The 14,219-nt window shown below is 44.9% G+C and overlaps 1 protein-coding gene across 2 annotated transcripts; it reads right to left on the bottom strand.

Moving 5' to 3' along the window:
• Positions 1-136: 136 nt before the first annotated feature.
• Positions 137-9,982, bottom strand: LOC146386310 (ankyrin repeat and SOCS box protein 5-like). 2 transcript variants are annotated; one of them, XM_084932421.1, is made up of 8 exons: positions 9,718-9,830; positions 6,362-6,456; positions 4,316-4,395; positions 4,119-4,226; positions 3,888-4,041; positions 3,662-3,796; positions 1,182-1,373; positions 137-1,083 (listed from the first exon to the last, which is right to left on the bottom strand). In XM_084932421.1, exons 2-8 carry the CDS (start codon positions 6,411-6,413, stop codon positions 944-946), a joined length of 861 nt encoding a protein of 286 aa, XP_084788547.1. In that variant the 5' UTR covers positions 6,414-6,456; positions 9,718-9,830; the 3' UTR covers positions 137-943. The 2 variants fall into 2 exon arrangements, with proteins under 2 accessions (XP_084788547.1, XP_084788546.1); XM_084932420.1 differs by lacking the exon at positions 6,362-6,456 and having other exon boundaries at positions 9,718-9,982.
• Between the last annotated feature and the right edge of the window lie 4,237 nt (positions 9,983-14,219).

The following is a 14,219-nucleotide window of genomic DNA, read 5'->3' as shown; positions in this document are numbered from 1 at the left end:
GCCAACACACTGAAAGGCACTCAACTAACCAATTAAACGCCTGCATGTTTTGTACAACCACACACCTCGCTGAGGTATTTCCACACCCGACCTTCAAATAAATAACTTTACCAAGGAAATAAGAAATTGAAGAGGATTAGATATGACACACTTTATTCATCCCAAACGTTGGGAAATGGTCACATTACAGCAGTCACAACATGAAAACAGCCTCACTCAATAAAATAAATATGACATCACAAAACGAGCAGCTCAGAAAGATTAAAAAATACACACGAAGCTGAAGTGAAATGAATAAATACAAGTGAAATCGCAAAGTAAGTCATGAAGGGCTATCCAGTGTTGTTCTGATCAGTGTTGGACTGAATTCAGACGGTAACAGCAATGATGGAGGACGGGTACCATCACACTGGGGTCCAGGACATTTCCATGAAATATATTCATCCAGTCACCAGGATGACCCTGATGTCGGTCACCCTGGAGTCTTCACGTCATCAGATCTTTGTCTTCTCCGTGACCCTTGGAAGCAGGTGAAGTTGAGCCAGAACAATGAAACTACAATGATGGCTGAAACAGGCGCTCAGCTCAATCACGGTGAAGACTGTCCATCGCCAAGCTAAGGCGAGACCTACAGACTGAGACCTGATAAGAGCAGCAGAGCAAACAGCAGTCGTTTCAGCACCTAAAGTTCATGAGGAGTCATTAGGAAAGCTAAACAAAAGGAAGAAAAACAATCAAATTCTGTTTAAGACACAAAGACAAATTGTCCCCATTGTAACTAAAGTCCTAGTGAAAAAAGCAGATCGTCAGTTATGGCGATGAAAGTAATCTGCTGTGCAACAGAGCGAGTACAGCATGCAGCAGAAGGTCTGAGTGTCCTCGTGTGAAATGTCGGCGGACTCGGTGTAACCACAGAGCGGTGATATCAGCGTGCACGGTGGCGTCACTGCTCGTTGCTTCTGTAGTCCAGGTAGTGAGTGAGCAGGCCGGGCAGAGGAAGCACAGGGAGCAAGTTCAGTCTGGATCGCCCAATCAGATTTCTGATCTGAAGACGACACAACTGGCAGAGACTCCTTGGAGAAGCTAGAAGGAGACAGAGACAGAGCTGCTGTGACTCAGAGCGACTTAGTTTCATCTGGTTCTACACAATAACAGAGTCACCACAGCAGCACAACCAGTACCTTCAAAGGCCAGCAGCAGCTGGTGTGTTTTCCCACCAGGGGGCGCCAGCTCCACCGGCCGCTGATTGTTGCTGTCTCGGAAGTTCGTATTCGCCCCGTAGTCGAGCAACAGTGACACCTGATCTGCGCTGTCCTGTCTGACAGCTGCATGCAGAGGGCTGTCGCAGCCCCTGCCCACACTTACATCTGCTCCTAGATCAGACACACCCACAGAGCCAGGAAACGTGACCATGGACAGTCGACACAGAGACATTTAGAAAGACCTGCTCTTGTCTGACAGACCACTCGAGCTGCTCCAAACCACAAGCACATTTGTTCACACATCACCCTACAACACTTTTTTCTGCAGCCTGAAGCACTTTACAGAGCTTTTACTCACACAAGGCCAATCCAGATTAATCAAAGAAACCCTTCATACATGTATTTGGACTGTGGGTGTGGAGAACGCTCCACACACAAAGACCAGCCGACCAGAACAATCAAACCCAGATCCTTCCTGCTGTGAGAGCGCAGTGCTCACCACCATGCGGACTGTCCTCTATTATTTTTTTAGGACGTGGCCTGTTAAACAAATTTCCCAGGTGTGGGACTAACAAAGGTTTATTTTTCCTCATCTTTCCATACCTTATCTTCTCTTATCTAACCCCTTCTTATCTAACACGCCCGGGAGGAAACCGCGCTCTTGTGTGTTAACACTGACATGACCGTGACTCTGGTCTCTAACCCTGACCTATCACTCTCCTCTTTGCAGTGCATCTACATCTCCCCATAGTCTGTCCTCGGGGTTAATCATAACAATAATACATTTTATTTGAGGGCGCCTTACAAAAAGAAAAAACATATCAATAAAAAATTGATTTAAATACATTTAAATAGAAAAACAACAAACAAGATTTGACAACAAGTAAGATCTGTATTAAAGTGAGTAAGCCAGTTTAAACAGGCTTTGAGCTGTGACTTAAATACGGGAATCTATATTTCCTATGAGTAGGGATGGGTATCGAAACCCGGTTCCTGTTGAGAACCGGTTCCCACTGTCTCAGTTCCTTGGAGTTGTTTGCCATTTTTGCAAACGATTCCCTTATCGATTCCAGTCGCCCCGAATGACGTCACCACGTTGCGGAGCGTCATTTACCTGGCAGGAAACACAGCGGCTCAAACGCTCAAAAGTTTGGTTACACTTTACGAGAACGGATGACAACAGGGCAACTTGCAATACTTGCAAAGTAGATATTTCATGTAAGGGAGGAAACACTACGAATATGCAAAAGCATTTGCTCACAAAACACGCGATGACCTTAAATGAATGTCGTGTTTTTAATTCGCTCCGGACTCGTGAATCTCAGCCCAGCAGCAGCGGTAACGTTTGCACGTCCTCTCCCGTTAACGCGGCAGGTAAATAATCAACTAACAGTGCATATTATGTTAGTGCGATCTGCCTTATTACAAAACCTGCCATTACTGTGCATTTAGGTGACCATGATGAGACAGACAGAGTCTGGCTCAGGTGCTGGCAGTTCTCGCTGCAGTCTACCGGCAGCGTCTCCTTTCAGACGAATGTCACCGAGCAGAGACTCAGTCTGTGGTCAAAGGTTTGCACCCATTTGCCACAGCAGATGATTTTCGGTAAGTGAATGTGTTTAATTGTAGGCAGGGACATTACTGGATATTCTTGTGTAATTGCTACAGAATCATTTATGTTATACTTTGTTATTGCTACAGAAGAATATTTATTTTATTATTTTACATTTACATTTTGCTTTCCTGGGGACCCTGTGACACCCCATTGAAGAGCCGTAGGCTGGATCTCTTAAGATCACACTGCTGGGTTTGTAAGGCCATGTTACTCCTAATTTTCCATCTTGTTCAAAGAGAAGATATAAAACAAAGTTCTGAGCTAATCGACCTTAGTGTTCTCCTTTTTAAAAAGAATCGATACAGAATCGAAAATGGAATCTTATCAATACCCATCCCTACATATGAGTGGAGGAAGTGAGTCCAGAGCCGAGGAGGAGAGCAACTGAAAGCTCTGCTCCCCACAGTGAGGAGACGAGCACAAGGAACAACAAGATGAGTGGCAGATCTGAGAGAGCGGGAAACAGTGGAGATATGAAGCAGATCACAGAGATAAGGAGGGCCAAGGTTATGGATGCACTTAAACGTGAGAACCAAGATTTTTACGCTTATCTTGGCTTCTGTGGGCAACCAGCTGTTGAAGAACTGGGTAATATAGTCTCTTAAAGGAGTACGAGTTATGACCCCAGCTGCTGGTTAAGAGACGTTAGTGACTTCATATTTTCACTTTTTCCACCTTCAGATGTATTTCCACGGTTACGGGAGCTTTCATTTTAGCACGAGCGTCTGAGAGCTGTCAGGTGATTGTTCAGAGGACTCCGAAGCTTGAAACATCAGTCACAGCCCTGCAGACATGAGCCACATCAGGTGAAGCTACTCAGCTTTGTAGTGAATGAGACTCACACCTCTGTGCAGCAGGACCTTTGAGCAGGCTGTGTGTCGGTGCAGACAGCTCACATACAGAGGAGAGCCCAGGTGGGAAACTTCATAATCTGGATCTGCTCCATGAGACAGCAGGGCCTCCACACAGTGGCTGTTACCTGCACGTGTACACACACCACAGCACAAAGCTCACATAGTTGCAGTTAACACATGTTACCCACAGTCAAACAGTGCGCTGGCTATATTTACCTCTCTTGCAGGCTTCGTGCAAAGCTGAGGGGAAGTGTGTGTGATGCGCACGTGTGTGTGCGCCGCTCTGCAGGAGCAGTTCCACACAGCCGACGCTCCCTGACGTACAGCAGTTGTACAGAGGAGTGACACCATCAATGGTAGCAGCATTCACCTAGACACACACACACAGCTGCTGGACACAAACACACGGTGCGTCCATGCAGATGTAAAGATGGTGCTGATACTCACATTAGCTCCAGCATTTAGTAAAGCTCTGACACAGGCGACGTGTCCTGATAGACAGGCTTCGTGAAGAGGAGTCACATGATCGATGGTGACAATGTTGGCGTGATAGCCCTGAAAAACAGATGTAAATAACGGGACGTGTGTCGGCTTTATTCAAACTGATAAGCGATTACCGGAGCCTCACATCGATGTCCAGTTACCTGGGCCAGCAGAGTGCGCAGGGCAAGCAGCCGACCCTGAGAAGCTGCTTCATGGAGAGGAGAACGATCTGCCCAGGACCCTGAAAACACACACACACAGAAAAAATGCAGACATGTAATAGAAAGTGGAATACAAAGCACCAGCCTGAGCTCAATAATGACTGATGTGCTTTCAAACTCTGTCTCAGGCTTAGTTTGAAGATCAGGAATTCCACGATGAAACAGTAACAACATGTTTGTCCATGTGAGGACTTCTATGATGACACCCTGCCGTTGTGTTGCTGAACACTAAGCAGTAGAGCATCTCCCTTCTCTGCGACCCATGAACACACATCACACGTGCACGTGCGGCCTGACACCCTAACCCCACAACAGGAAAGCTTTGAATCCCACACACACTGGAGGCATGTGGCTCCATGCTCCACTATATCTTACTGTGGAGCTGAAGGATCTTCTTGTGGCAGGGCTGCCACAAACTATTATTTTGATAGTCGACTAGTCACCGATTGTTTTTGCCATTAGTCGACTAATCAGATCATCATCCACTGGATGTAAAACTGCGCACTTATTTAACTATCATTAGCTTACAGCTTGAGGTGTTTAAGGTATGTGCTAACTAAAAATAAAGACAAGATGATAGTTTATTAAACTTTTAATAAACTCGGCCGTCTGCTCCTTGCTATCTAAAATATAACAGGACACTGGAGTAAATTCTTGACCATCTCAGACTTCTGTTTAATCAGTTTTCTGTTTGACGTTTATTCAGCTGTGTCAAAACTAACTTTAATCTCAGCCAAACGATTTACTCAGGAACAAATCAAACACTAAAAAAAGCCAAACAATAACAGTTTTAAGTTATCTAAGTGACTTATATATCATGTTTAACCCAAATAGCGAAAGTCCACGGGGGGTTTGAAAACGATTTGCCGGGAGTCTGCAATTCTCGTCGGCTCGAGTGACCAGTGAACCCCCCGGCTAGCTATCGAGCTGGTGGGTAACACACATCTCCGAAAACGTCGGAGCACTTTTGCAAATATGTGGTGTCTTGATAAACCGAGCAGATATTTGAAGTTTACAGCTACATTCTCGCCTGAAAATATGTTAAAAGTTTGTTTTGCGACCCAGAATGATTAAGAAGAGTAATATTAAAAGTCAGTAGCTGCCGCCATTGTTGGAAACTGGAATTGGCTGAGCCGTGCTAAATCTGGGGAAAAGTAGGACGCATTTGTCGGCTGCATTTGCAGAAGTCTTTGGATTTGGGAAGCCTTCGTCACATCACTGTTATGTAATCGGCCTTCTAATGCGGCCTCCAAAGGATGCGGCCTGAATTTGGACATATCGACGATACAGGAGTTGCTTCTTCTTCTTCGGGGTTTAACGGCAGCTGGCATCCTTGTACATGCAGTGCTGCCATCTTCTGTTTCAGTCCGTTATTCCACTCTTAAATCCTACTACTTATTCCTGCGTCTTTCAGGATCTTACAAGGCTTTAAACGAAGTGTTGACTATTAAATTTGTCGTTGGCGATTTTGATAGTCGACTAATCGTGGCTTATTTCGCTCTTATAGAACATTTCACTCGCTGGGCGCACGTCCTCATTTTATGTTTGACAGCATTTTAGTAGGTAAAGGTGAATGCTTGGACATGAGTTGAGCTGTGGTTTGGGGAAGGCGTCGAAGGGGATCGGCGACAGCTCCCGGGCCTGACAGATCCCCATGTACTTAATAGAAGAGAAGAAGCTAAAGAATTGAAAAGGGAGGGCGGGTGGGGCACGTAAACGAGAATGAAGAGCTTGCAGAACTGGGGGAACCTATATAGATGAGAGGAGTGTGTTTGGAGGCGTGGTCCTGCTCCTGAAATTGCTGCTTAATCTGCAATTAAGGTAGAAAACAGGACGAATCACAAAGAATTGCACTTAATGAGAAATGTGATTTTTACTTGTTTTGTAGCAGGGCGTCAGCACCTGCATTTAGAGCTCGTCAGCACGTCCTCAGCTGTCACTGCAGCACACACCACAGACCCACACACAGTCTCACATCCAACATACCCATATCTCCGTCTCCCCACGGCACATCCAGCCACTGGTAGATATAGGACATTTTGACTTAAGCAGAATCCCTCCACTCCTCCTGTTTGTCCTTCCTGTATGCGGGACACGTCAGACTAAGAATCACCTCGCCATCGAAACACCAACAAAACACTGAGAATGATCAGATGCGACTATAATGAGCTGGATCACTGACAGGCTCCTCCTGTGGCAGAGCACTGAGCAGTGTCTCCAGATCATAATAACGAACCTCTCTGATCAAAAAGCTGAGCCCACTCTGTCAGTGAGTCTCCAATTCAATGAGTCAGTGTTTCTGCTAAGAGTGCACAGTTAATGCTCAGTCATCCAGGTAAGGAAATCCCAAAAGGTTGGTTCTGTTCATCTGGATGTTTCAGTGGGAGAAACGTTTGGTCATCATCCAGGTGACAGTACACAGTTAAGCAGGAACGCAGCCTTGCTCCAGTGAGCTGCTGCTGGCGTCCTGTGGATGGTACGACACAGCTGCCGCGGGGGTTTAACTGGGCTACATTTAAATAAGCTTTCTGCAGGTTTTACAAATGTGTCATTAAATCATTGTGTATCAAAAACATGTTCACAGGGCTGACTTTAGGTTAATGTTATCTAGAGGTGGGAATCACCATACATCCCACGATACGATATTATCACAATACTTAACGCACGATACGATATTATTGCAATTTTTAAAAATATTTTGCGATATTCAGATTCTGTACATAAAGGTAAACTTTATCAATATTCATTTTATCTAATAACAAAGTCTCACACTCAGTCTTTCTCTCATTTCAGTCAGTTTTATTGTTGACAAACTGAATGGTTTGTATTACAGTCTAGTCCAACTTACCATCTGGTACAATTATAGCTATTCTGAACTATGAAATTTGTGAAACCTATGCAGCCCCTTCAGCAACTGAAGAATTTGAAAGTAAATTAAAACAAAATATAATTTTACATTAAATAAAAAAGTTTTAAACTTAATTAAAATACAACATGTCTTAAATGAAAATAAGTAAACTGTCATGTTCATTGCTGCCATAAAAAAAAGTTACACACATTTGGACAGTGAAGGAAAGTCAGGATTCTTGCTCAGAAAAAGGATCAACATGCTCTGAAGTCAGAGCATGTTCCAGTCCACAAAAACTTTTTTGTAACAAAATATCGATTTCTGCTGTCCCTGTATCGATACATTATTAGCAAACAAAATATCACGATACTACACAGTATCGATTTTTTCCCCCACCCCTAATGTTATCATAGTTTTCTATTTTCTAATTAGTTTTATTTCATTTGGACTTTTTGCTTTTGATTCAGTTTAGTTGGAGTCATTTTCCAGAATGAGCTTCCTTGTTCAGTTTAGTCGTTATTGTTTGAAAATGTTTAGTTTTATGTTATGAACTAAAAAGTCTTTTAGTTGTAGTTAACTGTAATAACCCTAACCCTGCATGGCCCACATTAACACTAACTAACCAAAACCAATTTAGAACCATTCATTAACCAAAGGTTGAAACCTGAACCTTCAAACTGCACGTGTGTGACGTGTTCACAGCATTAACCACCTCCAGCCTCAGTAACTCCTGAAAACAGACTCGTGCTGCTGCACTGGGAGTCTTCCTCACTCTTACAATGAAGCGTTGCAGGAATCTTTCAGAACATAACAGGATACAATCACAAGTCCCTAAAATGTTTTACTTGAAACAGCCCACTTTCCCTCACCCTCCACCTTATGTAGGAACATTTCATTCACACATCTTTTGAAAATAACTTTTAGTAACATCTGCCAGTGTAGCTCTGTGCTAGCTGGGTCAGCTGGTTGGTAACATTTGTCAGTGGTGCCAGACTTGGGTATCCTGACTATTTGAAACTGGCTTTCTAAAACAGGACACTGGAGGGTGTAGTAAGCCAGTCTGATATGGCCAGGCTATCTTTAGTTAGCGGGTTTGAAAAAAAAAAAGCGCAGTCAAGTCCGAGATAGAGACAGAGATCACGACAGACGTCTGTCAAAAATAGAAGAAAAATAAATGCAAAGCTCGTTTGCAAGCACAAAGAAACTTCCTATGAAGGTCATAAACAGCTGGAGCCGCTCTCAGCTAGCTGGCTGCGAGGCAGGGTGCCTGCACAGTGCTGACACAGTGGGCAGTCCCACTCACATTCACGCCTGTGGCCAGTGTGGACTCACCAGTGAACTTAACAAGCGTGTCTGTGGACTGTGGGAGGACAAGAATATCCATTCTGTTCATCACGTCATAGACCTTAGTGCTGCCTCCATTAGATCAGTATTTACTGACTGAACATGTAACAAACAGCTCACAAATACACTGAGCAGCTTTCTGTGTTTGGCTAATTATGACCCAGCATTAAAGCACATGTATGCATTTCTGTATCAATAACTGAATGTATGATGAATTCCGCTAACACAGAATTTTTACTTAACTTTGTTTACCGACATTATTCAAACATAGCATAGCAGGCTGCATGTCTGAAACACGCCCAGTGACTGTACAGCTGAAAATGGAGGTGTATGCTGAGGTCTGTGAACCTCCATTGTTTCTAACAGCCAGCAGGGATGACATGGTCACTTATGATTAAAAAAAAATCAGATTTCAAAGAAACCTAAGGGAAAAGACGCTTGAGCTGCCTTCATGACATTCTTTTCTCCCTAAACCTCCAACGCCCGAGGATAAATGACCCTCCCTGAGCCTGGTTCTGTTGGAGGTCTTCCTCCATTCTGTTACCAGGTGCTTGGAGAACATAGGCGATGGGCACATTGTTGGGTTTTCTGTGTAATGTGGTAAGATCTGTACTTCACGACACAAAGTGCCTGTTGTAAACACAGAAGCGAGTGCTCTGTGCTTGTGTGAGTGTTTCAGCTTGTAATAAAGAGATTATTGTGTTCTTCTAATTTAAATGTAGGCCTTACTGCAGTTTCACGTGATAAAGTTCAAACACAGTTATTTTGGACAGGTATACTGATGCTGTGCCATTAATCGGGAGTTTTGCGTGGGTATTTTCACAAGTAGTGCTGCTGATTTAGCTTAAGGATCTTCAATCCAGCTGCTTCACAGAGCAGCAGCTCTTCAGTGCAAACCCCGTTTAAATGTACCACCTTAGTATGAAAGCACCCGGCCGGCAGTGTTTCCATACGTCTGCTCAGCTCCAGTCAAACTGCTGGAGGCCCCGCTTGGGCCTGGAGCAGGGCTGTTCCAAACACGCTCAACTTCCACCTGACAGCCACACACTTGTAGAAAGTGTGTTATTTACACTGACACTCTGATAGGGCTATTTACAGAAATCCCCCCGCCGCCAATGTGCTTCCACCCAAAACACATCAATGCGCCCACCTTGGCTGGTCAGAATTCCCCAGCAGGCCCGCTTCCTCTCCGAGACGTGCCTCGGCCGCAGGCCCGGCTCAGCACCTCTTTTCCGGGACACTTCGGTAGCTCCACACGGCCCCGGCAGCATGTTCCGACTACTCCGAACTCCGCTGCAATACTGCAGGCAGCAGCAGCTCGGAGAGGAGGAGGGCGAGCTGGGAGTCTTATGATTGGCTGAAGAGGTTTGTTTGCGTTCGGGGCACATGGCCATCTCACATGTGCGCCCACGTGTGGAGCATAGATACAGAGCGCTCCACTCCAGACTAGTGATGGGATTTCCGGCTCTTTTTAGAGAATCGACTCTTTCGGCTCGGCTCACTAAAAAGACCCGACTCTTTCGGCTCCGAACCGGCTCTTCAGGTTGTTTTGTTGCTTTAATTAATTTATTATTAGCAATAATATAAAATTATGCACAAAAGGAATTACTAACGTAAAAAAAAGTGGTTTTATTTATATATGTTTATATATAAATATATGCGGTGGCCCCTAGAGACAAAACGCGTACAAACTCCAAAAAGCACGTACAAACTCCAAAACACATTTCTAGCGTTAACTGAACTTCCAAAACAGAGCTACCTAGATCATTTAAATTACACAATTGAAAGCATATGTGTATTGTTTGTGTATTTATACACAAGCTGTATTTATACACAAGCACTCATATATATTCAAATAATTTAAAAACAAATGTTCATTTACCTGTTATTACCACACACCAAATCCGGTCGTTGGTACTTGCTGGCTTGTGTAGCCACTAAGTAACAAAAGCTCAACACTGTGCCTAGCATCCTGGAGCACTTCTGTTGTCTTTTGTACGTGTTTTTACGTGCTTCGGAGTTTGTACGTGCTTCAGAGTTCGTAACTGTTTTGAGGTTTGTACGTGCTTTGTCTCTAGGTGCCACCGTAAATATACTTTTATTTATTCACTCCACATAAAATGTAATAAATAAATCATATAATACAAAAAACAAACTATTCACATTTCAACTTTTAAATATTTAAATTTTCAGCTTTTTCCTTTTACAAATTTAAAGTGAAACAACACAAAACACTGCAAACCACAACACAATTAAATATAAATTAAAATATGAAAACAAAAAGAAGATGCATATTCTCTGTCATATGGACCTGCATGAATAAACTTTCTGAATCCTTTATCATCTGCAACTGAAAATAGTTGTGGATGATTACTATACCTTTCTAATGTGACGTTGTTGTCCCTGGCTCTCTTTCTCTCTCTGTGCTACTGCTACCGCCCCCCCATCCCAGCGCAAAGCACAAGGCTCGCATGCGGGGTGAAGCGGAAAAAAGTGCAAGAGAGAGGGTGAGAGAAAAAGAAAAAAAAACACGGCTCGCAATAAGTAGCCGGCTCGCGTCGTTCACGTCAAAGATCCGGCTCTAAGAGCCGTTTCGTTCGCGACCGACACATCACTACTCCAGACTGATCTGACTGAAAGGCCATAAGCTCCAGCCTTGGTGTTGTTTGTTTCTCTCTAATTCCACTTTCACAGTGTGTGCATTTTTTCACCCACTGTGTCATTATTGCTTGGTCACAGTCACAATACTGTATTAATCCCTAAAGAAATGATGTGGTAACAGTGGCTCCGAGACAATAAGAACAGTAACAGACTGAACTAAAGTAAACAATACAATATATTACAGTGTTACAACAAGTGTTGGGAAGGTTACTTTTAAAATGTATTCCACTACAGATTACAGAATACATGCCCCAAATGTCCCTACCCTCACCTATGGCCACGAGCTGTGGGTAGTGACCGAAAGAACGAGATCGCGGATACAAGCGGCAGAAATGAGCTTCCTCCGAAGGGTGGCTGGCCTCTCCCTTAGAGATAGGGTGAGAAGTTCGGCCATCCGGGAGGGGCTCAGAGTAGAGCCGCTGCTGCTCCACATTGAAAGGAGCCAGCTGAGGTGGTTCGGGCATCTGACAAGGATGCCCCCTGGGCGCCTCCTGGGTGAGGTGTTCCAGGCATGTCCCACCGGGAGGAGGCTCCGGGGCAGACCCAGGACACGCTGGAGAGATTATATCTCTCGGCTGGCCTGGGAACGCCTTGGTGTTCCCCCGGATAAGCTGGAGGAGGTGGCTGGGGAGAGGGAGGTCTGGGCCTCTTTGCTTAGGCTGCTGCCCCCGCGACCCGGCCTCGGATAAAGCGGATGAAGATGGATGGATGGATGCCCCAAAATGTATTTTGTAACGTATTCCGTTACGTTACTCAATGAGTGTAACGTATTCTGAATACTTTGGATTACTTAATATATTGTCATGCTTTTTACAACTACATGAATGTACTATTGCTGTGTGATTTATTAGTATTACTGAAGGTCCGCGCCTCCGAACCATAGTAAAGGGACCTCTGGCTAATACGTCGGGTTCCACGTCGGGCTCGTGGCCAAAAAATAGCTTTACTTTGTTGTCTGGGTCAACTTTGCTTGCGAGAGACAGAGAGAGGTGAAAGACAGAGAGAGGCGTTGAAGGGCTGCTCCAACGGAAATTATTGTTTCGGAGGAAAACACGAACACGGTGTACAGTCGAGTCTTAATAGCGTACTTACAACTGGGCTCATCAGGCACTCTTCTTGGCTGCAGTGGTTATTATTATATTTCCATGCTTCCAGCTCCTGTTTCTCGGTGACAGCTCGTACTTTTCCACTCTCATTTTTCTCCCTCCTCGCGCTCACAGATAAAAAACTGGTATGGCAGTCCCTGCAGCATGGACTACACTGCCCGTGAGGCTACATTTTTTAGGGTAGCGTTCTGCCTATTGCCTTCATATTAAATCATTTTTAAAAATATTTCTTCACGTCATTATGAGACGCGAGATTGAGACACAGGCATTAGGGCCTCTTAATGCGTGTTTTTTGGGGGTTTCCACTGGCGTGGAATTACCAAAAATACAGAGGGTATAGCCCAACACATGAAACAGGAAAATACCGCCATGTATTATACATATCGTGGCTAGCTCAGACAAGGAGGAGACAGAGGTGTCGTTTAGTCTTGCTTCCCCGAGTTGCCAGTGAGCACAGCCATTCATTTTCCAACAGAAACGCACCGCCGGTAACCCAACTGCTCGGCATAGCTTAGCACAACAACAACAACAAAAAGGCGCTCTCTCACCCAGGAAACACACAGTCACAGAGAGAGCGCGTCATCCTGTAACCATGGCAACCGTAACGCTGCCGCCTGGAACAACAGAACATAGCTGTCAAACAAATGGTAAATGGCCTGCATTTGTATAGCGCTTTACTCAGTCCCTAAGGACCCCAAAGCACTTTACACTACATTCACCCATTCACAAACTGGCAATGGCAAGCTACATTGTAGCCACAGCTGCCCTGGGGCGCACTGACAGAGGCGAGGCTGCCGGACACAGGCGCCACTGGGCCCTCTGACCACCACCAGTAGGCAGACATGGGGTTAGTATCTTGCCCAAGGATATTTGGCATGCAGCCAGGAGGCAGCCTGGGATCGAACCACCGACCTTCTGATTGGTGGCTGACCTGCTCTGCCACCTGAGCTACAGCCACCCAAACAGTCCTGACCCGCGACAATATGAAACAGGAAAATACCGCCGTGTAATCCATTTATTTCAACAAAGTAACTGTATTCTGAATATCACCTTTTTTTTTTCTTTTCTTTTTTTTTGTGTCCCGTTTGGATCTTTAACCATCAGAGTTGTTGTCTTAAGGCCAAGAAAGATGCCAAGCGGATTTATTTTACCAAGTGGATCATCATGGCCTTGCCATATTGGTCCATTTGATTGACCTTTATTATAACTATGTATTTTTTTAATTTTCGGTTGCTACAAACGGGACAGACATGACTGGGGGATAGGACAGGGAGAAAGAATGAAAGAAAGAGAGGGAGAGAAAGAAAACCAGAGGGGAGAAGAGACGGTGAGAAAGGGGGGAAGAAAGAAAGAAAAACAAACAAAACACCTGGATCACCTGTATGGAGAAAAAAAAACAGAAGAGAAAGCAAACAACAAAGAGCAACATAATAAATACAGCGCCATCACAATAAACTAGCTAGCAGTAGATAACAGTAGATACTAAATATTAAACGCTATTGTGCAGCACGCAAGATAGACAGCGCACAATGTGCTTTGAGGCAGCAGCCAAGAAAGGTGTAGTCCGCGTCTGTGAACACCCGTGTGTACACCTGTGTGGATCAGCATGCTTGTATTCCAAAGGTTTCTCCATGTAATGATCTGCTAGGGAGTGTGGGGAGCCATAGCCCCGTCCCCCAGGGCATGAAGCAGGTATGGAGGAGATCCAGGCCCCAGACATCCAGAGGCCCCAGAGTACGAGGACCCGAGGAGGACCACCAAAAGGGGGGGGAACCGTGCCACCCTCCTGGGAAGAGCTGAGTAGAGCCCCAAACGAGAAGTCACCCAGCAGCTATGGAGCAGAGGCCAGAGGGGGTTGCAGTGGCGTGCCCGCGGGCTCTGCCGG

Source organism: Perissodus microlepis, chromosome 6 (assembly GCF_051167445.1).
Source record: "Perissodus microlepis isolate ML-2025 ecotype Zambia chromosome 6, ASM5116744v1, whole genome shotgun sequence".
Classification (NCBI taxonomy): Eukaryota; Metazoa; Chordata; class Actinopteri; order Cichliformes; family Cichlidae; genus Perissodus; species Perissodus microlepis.
Note: the sequence above shows the minus strand (reverse complement) of the source record. Positions and strands in the feature narration are given on the sequence as shown.